Below are 9449 nucleotides of genomic sequence, written 5' to 3' on the forward strand. Positions count from 1 at the left end.
AAGATTAATCAGAACTGGCTTTGACAAGCACTGTGGCATTTGGACAAGAACAAACTGGGAGGAGGGTAGAGAGAATAGTGCAACAAAAAATGAATGGAAACCCAAAATCTCTGTAAATGTTTATGAAAATTAATAAAATATAGAAGAAAAAAAAAGAAAAATATCTCAAGTTTCATAATTTCTTTTAGCATTCCAAGAGCCCAGAATGTCTATCAAATCATACCAAGTAACACTTAAACCTAACAATATAATGTTCATAGACCAAATTAAAAACTCTGGCAGGTTGATGCTGAGTGCCATGGAGGAAGCACGCTGACTTAAATAGTTTGCCACAAAAGAAATGCTGGACCCTTGTTTTACTTTTTACTCTCTGTAAAAGTGAAAATCTGCTTTGGAAAAACAGAGTGAGTATAAAGCAAACTTTCAAAAAGTGAGAAATACTTGGACTAAAAGATTGTATTGTTGTTAGGCACTATGAGTCAGTTTGACTCAGAAATCCTGAGAACAGACAAAAAGAAATTGTCTAGTTCTGTACTATAGTCAAAATCATTGATACACTTGAGCTCAAACTATAAAGAGGTGTATAAGAGCCACTTTAGTTCACAAAGTTACACTTAGGACTTTACTAGCAATCTCCTGCCATTAACAGTTACTTTTATGTGTACTTTAGGCACTGTTTTCACTTTAAATGGAAACAACTTCCATTTTTGAGAACCTAAAATATCTTTATCTCTTTAGACTTTTGAATTATGTAAGTAATTTAATATACTGAGATTATATTTATTTTTAGCAACTATCAGGAGCCCCTATACGAAACTACCACACACAAATAGAAGGATGCTGCCTGATTCTGCACCAGCAGCATCATCAACTGTGGATCAGACCTCTGTAAATATGTAATCCATAGGGGTTTTATAAGTTGATAAACTTTTGGAAGGATTGCCAGGCCTTTCTTTCTAGTCTAGTCCATTTTAATCTGAAGCTCCAATGAAACCTGGATTACACTTACTTTCAAGCCTCCACTGACAGACAGATCTTGGCTGTATGAGGAATAGTGGCTGTAAATGAACCCAGATGTCTTATTTGGAAGGCAAAAATTCTACAAACTAAACCACCAATGCCTCCCCCCTCACCCTTTTAAGGAGGTATATTCTGAAATACTGAGCGCTTAATTCCATCACATAAGAAAATGTACATAGCCACAACTTCTTGTATTATCTCAAGACTCATCTAAAAGTCCAATTAAATACTTAGAAATGGTTTGGAAACTTTGAATTTGTCTTTCTAGGTTTAGGTTTGGCTGATGAAGTGAAACTGGACCAGACCTGAATCTATAAATTGTGGGTCTAATGCTAATCCAAATATGGTGCCTCTTTGGTGGTTTGAAATCACTAGCAGCTCTGAGGGAATAAGATAGGCAATATCCTCCTGTGTGAACCACAGGCTTCTGAAAACTTGCTAGAGGGTCAGCTTTGAGCTGGTCCATGTCAGTGATGACCAGAATGACAATTGAACAGGAAAAATGTGTAGGTCAATGTCCTGCTAGAAACTTCAGAATCCTCTTAGAAAACAAGGGCAGTGTGCCTGCTGCATAGCAACCAAATCATTTTCACAGTAGAGTCATTAATCCTGGTGCCCAGCTCTGAGATGAACTACCAAAGCCAACTGTGTTGTTTTCAATCTGTTTGCTCACTATAATCCTAACAAAAATTTAATGTGCATCAGGCTTCTGAAAGAGTTCTTGACATTCACACCCTTTCTGAGTTTCCAATTACATAGTTTTGACTCAAAAATTTTTCCATTCTGGTTAACACTCCAGTAATTCAATTTATACACTCAGATCTGTTCTAATTTTGATTATACAGGTTAAAAACTCTGAAAAAAACAATTTAAAAACAGAAGATACATATAAACGGAAACATTGTAAATACATATGACAAAAAAAAATATATATATATATATATGACCAATCCTATGTATAAAAGAAAATAAAAATACCACAGAACAAAAGTGATTTAAATCACTTCAACTTCTTACTTTCCCAATACTGAATATTCAAGTTTAAAAGAATGTAAACTTTTCAAAACAATCACAAAGTGATAAAAGTTAGATAGAAAAAAAATTTTTCCAAACAATTTTAACTTTAAAATATTTCAAACTTAATCCACCAAATGCTCTGCTGGAAAAGGAGGGGCAATCTCCTCCCATACCAGTCAGATCTGACTCGATGGTACACAACAAGGAAAAAAAAAGTAAAATATTTCAAACTTGACACTATCACAAGTATAGAATGTTTCCCAATGAGAAATAATTCTGAAGCTTAGCATTCAATTGTGCACTGAAAGCTTTTTGGACATACCTTGAGACTATTCACACATTTGAAAGAGTATTTGCATTTCTTTGACTTCCACTTTCCCTTCCCCCAACTTTTTCTTCCAGGTGCATTTGCTGTATTTGTAGGTGTATCAGGGCGTTCAGTGTTTGTACCACTTTCTATACTGACAGCATCATCCTGTAATAAAGCAGCAAAGATAATATGAATTAGTAGTATTACTCTTACTGGCAAATTATTTTGGGCAGCTGGTGAATAATAAAAAATAAATAAATTTTGCAAAAATTGTTAAAAAAGTGTGACCTCAAAATAAGAATTAAAAAGCAATCTGAAAGTGACATTAAAATTTTTCAGATGAGTCATATTTCAATACAAATTTTTAGAATGATTGGTGCTACCTGATGATGATAATGGTAATACTACAATGAAGTAAACAAAAACCACTAGTCTATGCCAGACACCGGAATGCAGTGCCTTGTTCAATCTTAAACACCACTGATTATTTCTGTTTTTAAAATTAATTGTCCGAAGCAGAAGTATTTTTTACATTTTATAATAATATGATAATAAAGCTACAAAGAAGTTCTGAATTAAATTCTCTCCTCTCTCATGCTATGCTTATATATGCCTATATAAATTGAAACACTGCATAAAATAGAACAGTTACAGAGTTTCCGAGTTTGTAACTCTTATAGTAGCTGATTGCCACACATTCTTTCCTAGAGAGGCTGATGGGTTAGAGCCTTCCAATTAACAGACAAGCTCTTTAACCAGTGTGCTGTCAGGACTCCAGGGCTTCACAGAAAAGGACTTAAAATCTTAACTGAATGTTTAGACAACTGTCAAACTAGGGAGTTGCTGTTAGGTACAGCTAAGTCAACTACCACTCACAGTGACCCTATGAACAACCAATAGAAACTGTGCGCCACCCCCCCATCCTGTGCTATCCACGATCTCTGCCATGCTCAATCCAAACTACAGTTCATAAATATGTTACTATGCATCGTTCTTTAATGATTACCAGCCTTAAAAATTTACAGCCATCTGAGATACAACTCTTGGTTTGTACTCATCTAGAAAAAGAAAGAAAGGATACCAAAGACTCAAAAAACCATCATCAGGCTAATGTTGTTACATGCGAGCTATTTGAGTTTGACTCAAAGTTGACCCCGCTGCTTTTGAGGAGCTATAAATCACACAGAAGAAGACTGCCTATCTTTGTCTTATAGACAGCTGGTAGATTTGAACCATGTGCCTTTGAGTTGGCAACACAACTTCTTATGATATGACACCAGAGATCCCTATTAAAGCAACAGAAATTATATAAAAAATAAAACTCTTGAGGGAGCTCTGGTGGCCTAGTGGCAAGAAGCTGTGCTGCAATCCTGAAGGTGTGTGGTTCCAATCCACCAGATGCTCTGCTGGAGGAGGGGCAATCTACTCTTGTGACAGTCAGATCTAATTCAATGGTACACAAGAAAACAACAACAAAAATATTTTCAGGCTATTTCTATACCAGTTTCTTTAAATATAAACATTCAGCTGCCAATTAAAAATAGCACAAAATATTATCAGCACACACACTACTGTTCACTTATTGACTATCTTATTATTTGATATGCTGTATTTACAAGGCTTTGTCAATTTGGATAGATGATGTGGTTTGGTGGTGGTTGTTGTTGTGTGCCAATGAATCAGAAATTGACCAATAACTGGCTGTCCAGTAGGTTTTCAGAGGCAGTAAATCACACAGGAAGAGACTGTCCATCCTTCTGCACACTAGCTAGTGGATTTGAACCGCAGGATTTGAGATTGTAGTGACGCTTCTTACCACTGCTAGTGATGTAAAGATGTGATCTGGCAATTATGTAATGACGTGGTCATCCTCTGTTTTCGCATACTGCCCTCTTTTTCATAATGGCCCTACTGGAACCTAACCATGCTGATAAGTGAAGAGTTGTCAGGCCTGGTCGCCTGAGACATCATCAGGTTTCTTCAAGGAGTGATCAGGCTTGGCGGGACTGTGACATTCTTCCTCTAGTCAGGCCATACTGGTCATGGGATATCTTCCCCTGTTCCTCTCAATTTGGCCTTGGAGGGCCCAGAGAAGTGTAAACATGATCAAGCCAGGTGAGAGCTCAAAAATGCTAGAGGTTAAAGAGAGGCAAATGGGGCCAGAGAAGACAGACGATCACTGGAGTCTCTGCCCAAGGCTGAGGGGTAGGGAAGAGCAAGTATTACTACTCTCAACACCCCCAATCCACTGGGGATTCTACAGTGCTTGGAAAGGCAGGGGAGGAAGAGGAGTCTGACTTGATATGCAGAGCTCAGATGTTCCAGGAGTTCCTGAAAGGAAGGGAGTTACTGATGGGTGAGACTGGGAGTTACTGATGGGTGAGACTGGGGTGCAGAACAGGACTACTGATGCCAAGTAAGGACATGGCTACTGACTCAAATAATAGCTATACTGCATAATGACTTCTCTTTCAAGCATAACTATGTGGGCAAGTAGGAAAGGGGATCTATTATTTTTTTACTTTTCACTGAACTCATCCAAAGGTGAATAAAAATATAATCAAATATGTAGTTCAGTCACAATGTTTTCCATTTACTTTCAAATTGCTGTCAAACATGGGTACAAGTTATTCCTGCCCTCTTTCAAAATGATACTATGCAACAGACATGATATTCATTTTTTTAAATAATTTTTTTTTTACAGAGGTTTTGGATTTCCATTCATTCATTGCCGCAATTTTCTCCCTTCCCACCCCACCCCTCCCATGATATTCATTTTTATCTGTCAAGGAAGCAGACATAAAATACTAATATGTTCCTTAACTCTGTGATAGGTTTTTGTTAGTGGCCTGATTAAAGGCAACCCCACAAACCAACCATAGGTTACTTGAATCTCTGATGTACTAAAAAGCAACCACCATTAGTCGCCTTCTTAAAACTAATTACCCTGTGGTCTTAGTAATGAGCTTTAACATACACAATCACTTTAAAAGTTTTAACTTTTGAAAGTTTTAACTGCTGATTATCTTAAACAAAGATAATCTTATCTTTATCTTAGATCAAAGTCTTTCCCTGCAAATTATAGGACACAATCCACCACAGTCTTCTATCTTCTTCTGCCCTTTTATTAAATTTTTTGGTGGTCTGCCTAGTGTTAAGGAACTGCACTGTCATCCAAAAGGCACTGGCTAGCAGCTCTGTGGGTAAAAGATGGGCAATCACTCCTGTGTGATTTATTGCCTCTGAAAACCAGCTGGAGAGTCAGTTCCGAGTCAGTCTTCACTAGACGGAACAAAACAGTTAAACTATTGCCCAGATACACATTTTTTCTGAAGTCGAAATTGCAATTGAGACTTTTTGCAATTATGAATCCAGGTAACACACATGCTGATATTAGTATATTTGCTCATAGATGGAATTTAGGTATCTTAAGAGACTGAGATTGTTGAAAGCTTCGGTTTGCTTTGCTCAACAATTTATGCTCTTGGTACCAGCAGCCAGGAAATTAGAAGAGGAATGACACTGAGAAACTCTGCTGTCAGAGACCTCTCCAAAGTACTGAAAAGCAACAATGTCAGTCTGGAGACTAAGGTATGCCTTATACAGCCCATGCTTTTTGGATGATAGGAGAGTTGATGCCCTTGAACAGTGGCGCTGGAGAAGAGTACCGAATATACCATGGACTGCTAGGAGAAAAAACAAGTTTGTCCTGGAGAGGGTGAAGCCAGGTTGCTCTTTGGAGGCAAGGATTCTGAAGCTTTGTCTGACATACTTTGGACATGTTGCAAGGAGGGACCAGTCCTTGGAGAGAGACGTCATGCTTGGGAAGGTGGAGGGACAACACAGAAGAGGAAGACCCTGGATGAGACGTACTGATTCAGCCATCATGGGGTAATTGGGATAGGTGTGTTGGAGACAGTAAGATTGGCAAAGGATAGAGCAGGTTTTAGGGCTGTTGTATGTACTAAGGGTTGCTATGAGATGATGGCACAGAACAGCAACAACAACAATATCCTATTAGAGTTGTTAATGACCTCAGAGACTTGTCTACACTTATCACTAAAAGAATGTCCGTTACAACTTGTCAACTAATGTTCCAATAAAGTATACACCTTATTCTATCTAGCTTTTTTAAAAAACTTAATACTTTGTAGGGAGCTCTGGTAGCCTAGTGGCAAGAAGCTGCACTGCAATCCCAGAGGTACACGGTTCAAATCCACCAGACACTCTGTTGGAGAAGGAGGGGCAATCTCCTCCTGTACCACCAGTCAGATCCGATTTGAAGGTGTACACACACACACACACACAAATTTAAAAAAATACTTTGCAGTTTATTTTGTTCATAACCTTTATGTTGTGAAGTGCAACTAAAAAGAGATATTTTTATTTTAAGGGAGTTCTCTTACTCATAAACCCAAAATTACTCATCCCATCCCTACCACCTCCCCTTCATTTCCCTCACCCTTGGGGAAAAAAAAAAACCAAAACCAAACCAATTTGCTTGTCTTTTTCACGAAAAACTACTACTAACCTAACTTGGCAGTAGTTTTCTCCCAGCCTAAAGTGTATTACAAATATGGAACACAGTCCTACTTTAGGGAGCTCTGGTGGTGGAGCCTATAAGAGAGTTTTGCTGTTGAGCCAGAAGTCAGAGTTTTCAGGAGTTCAAATCCACCTGCAGCTCCACGGGCTAAAGACTCCATTCATTACAATTTACAGCCTTGGAAATCCTCTGGAGGACTGCCAGAAGTCAACTCCATACAATAAGTGTAACACAAGCGTTTGCCAATTCCTTTATGAGGCTGAACAGAAACTAGCACAGAGTTGGAGGCGGGGAAGTAACTAGGTAATTTCCCTTGTTTCCCGAGAGATAAAGTTCGTTTTCACCATTTGGTTAAAATGAAAGGGGCAGGCTTGCTCAGCTAGGTCAGAAACCACCTAACAATTCAGGGAACTCTGATAGCATAATCCGCTGGGAGTTGCGGCTGCTAACTAAAGGCTGCGTCTCACTGGGGATAGAATCCACCAGCGGCCCCCTGGAGAATCTCTTCCCCTGTGATTTAGAGCCCCGGGAAATCGGTGGGAGGGCTAGCGTCGTCCAGCAACGAAGTTTAACTGCATCCACTAACGCCAATTCATTTGTCACCGGCGAGTTACCTAAACACAGTTTAACAAACTGCTGGGGTTAGATCACCTCCAAATTAAAAAACCCAAAGTTTGATGCCAAGTGCAGAGCTCATACTTAAACATATCTGCATTTAGCGCTGCGCAGCCAGAAATCTTTCAGGCTGTCCCGCTTCTCCAAGGGACAGGACAATGCTCTAGGCGACAGAGTCCCTTGTCACTCATTTCCCCCTCACACTGCAGGTGGCTTGGTATAAAAAGTTGCGCTGCTAACCCAAAGGTACAGTTTGAATCCGGCAGCTGCTCTGCGGGAGGATGGACAATCTCCTCCTGTGCAATTAACTGATTCAGAAAAGCCGCCGGAGGGTCTGCTAAGGGTCGGTTCCCAACTCCCCGGTGCACGCACTTCAGAAGGCGGAGCGCTCGCTGTGCTTTCTGCACAAAGTTTACAATCGAACGCACCGCACCTCCTCACACAGCGCACGAGCAGTCACGAAATCCCCCTTACAACGCAAACCCCAGAGTGGAAGGTCTGCTTCCAACTTAAGATCCTACAGGGCTCTCCGACTGACACTGTCCCCAAAATCTTTTCGAGGCGGCCCTAAGAGACAATCTTCCACGTTCCAACTCTTTTAAACATGCCTCTTGCACTTAGAGGAATCTCAGATTTGCATTCTACCAACATCCCCCCAAGGCCTAAAAGCTCTTCTTTCCCTCAATCATACGCAACAGGATATATGGGTCCACCCCCCCTCCTCAACATTTGCACAGTAAGAAACTATTTAAGTATTCTTCGCCACGTTTTTGTTTGCATTCGGCCCCAACTCTACATGCTCCCCGGACACAAGTCTGATTTTCTCTTACACGCCCGCGTTTTCCAGAGTATAGGGGCATCTCCCTCCCCCCCCATAGTTACCATCCAAACAGGTCTACAGTTTAAAAAGAATTGCAAACTTTCACTCCAGAGCATCGTCGGTTACTGTTCGAGACTGAACTTACGTTTTCGTCTCCAGAAAGGTCTGGGTTGCTGTTCTCGTCACTGCTTAACTTCTGCTTCTTGGCCGCAGGCATGTCTGTTCCCGCCGGCGCAGTCGACACTTCCCTCTCAGACATATTCCTCCGCCTCCCTCCAGGCTCCTGCCGCCTCGGGCGGGGCCTCCGCCACACCGCCGTCAAGCAAGCCCGGCCAGAGCTGGCCGTAAAGCTGCCGCTGCCGCCACCACCTCCACCGCTCCCCCCACTGTCGCAAACAGCGCCCAGCCGCCGAGGCGGGCGTGCGTGCGACCCCGCCACACTGCTGAAAAAGGGGCGCGCTCAGGCGCCCACCCGTGCAGTTCCCTGGCTCTTTCTCCTTCCCCACTCCCCTCCTGCCTTTTCCCCACGGTCCTCTGGTAATTTGCACGGAGAGATTTGATCCGTTGGTTTTCGTGGGCAGTATTTCGTATATCCTCTTTCCCACTACCGCCTCGAGAAGGAGAGGCGGAACTCAGGAATGCTCCCTCACCCCCTTTTTCGTTCCAAATCCGTTTCAGCTGCAATTGGCCCAATCCTTCGATCCCCTACCCGCTACAGGAGCTCGAAAATATGTGGAATGGAATGGACCACCAATATTCCCAAGGATAGGGGGAAATATCAGAAGTATTAGCTATTTAAGCTATTTATTGCAACTATTTCCTTAGTGTTGAACTCACAGAATACCTATTTGATAGTATTCACGTAGTAATTCCAATTTAGTTTTGACTGATAATAAATATTCCCAAATTAAACACTGTTTTTTATTTGACTCCCCCATCTAGAAATGGAAGTGACTCGACAGGGCTGCGCATGCGCCGGAGTGTCCTGTCTCTCTGGGTCCACCCAGAGGGTCCACCCAGACCCGCCTCCTCCACGCCCCTCATCTTTTTGAAATCTTATTTGCTGAAGCAGGTCTACCCGGTTTCCGTAGCTCAGGATGGATTTCTACGCGCAACCAACCTTC

General features: G+C 41.4%; 1 protein-coding gene across 2 annotated transcripts in view; it reads right to left on the bottom strand.

Moving 5' to 3' along the window:
* EED (embryonic ectoderm development) overlaps positions 1-9053 on the bottom strand; it is a 57453-nt gene extending 48400 nt beyond the window's left edge. Inside the window, exons 1-2 of one of the 2 annotated variants that reach the window (XM_006895263.1) lie at positions 8471-9053; positions 2360-2512 (exon numbers count right to left, since the gene is read on the bottom strand). In XM_006895263.1, the coding sequence (XP_006895325.1) occupies positions 2360-2512; positions 8471-8584 (267 nt within the window). In that variant the 5' untranslated portion in view covers positions 8585-9053. The remainder of the gene's footprint in view (positions 1-2359; positions 2513-8470) is intronic. The other variant, XM_006895262.1, reaches the window with a different exon arrangement.
* Between the last annotated feature and the right edge of the window lie 396 nt (positions 9054-9449).

Source organism: Elephantulus edwardii, unplaced genomic scaffold (genome assembly GCF_000299155.1).
Source record: "Elephantulus edwardii isolate Elephantulus edwardi_28Jun2011 unplaced genomic scaffold, EleEdw1.0 scaffold00163, whole genome shotgun sequence".
Taxonomy (NCBI): domain Eukaryota; kingdom Metazoa; phylum Chordata; class Mammalia; order Macroscelidea; family Macroscelididae; genus Elephantulus; species Elephantulus edwardii.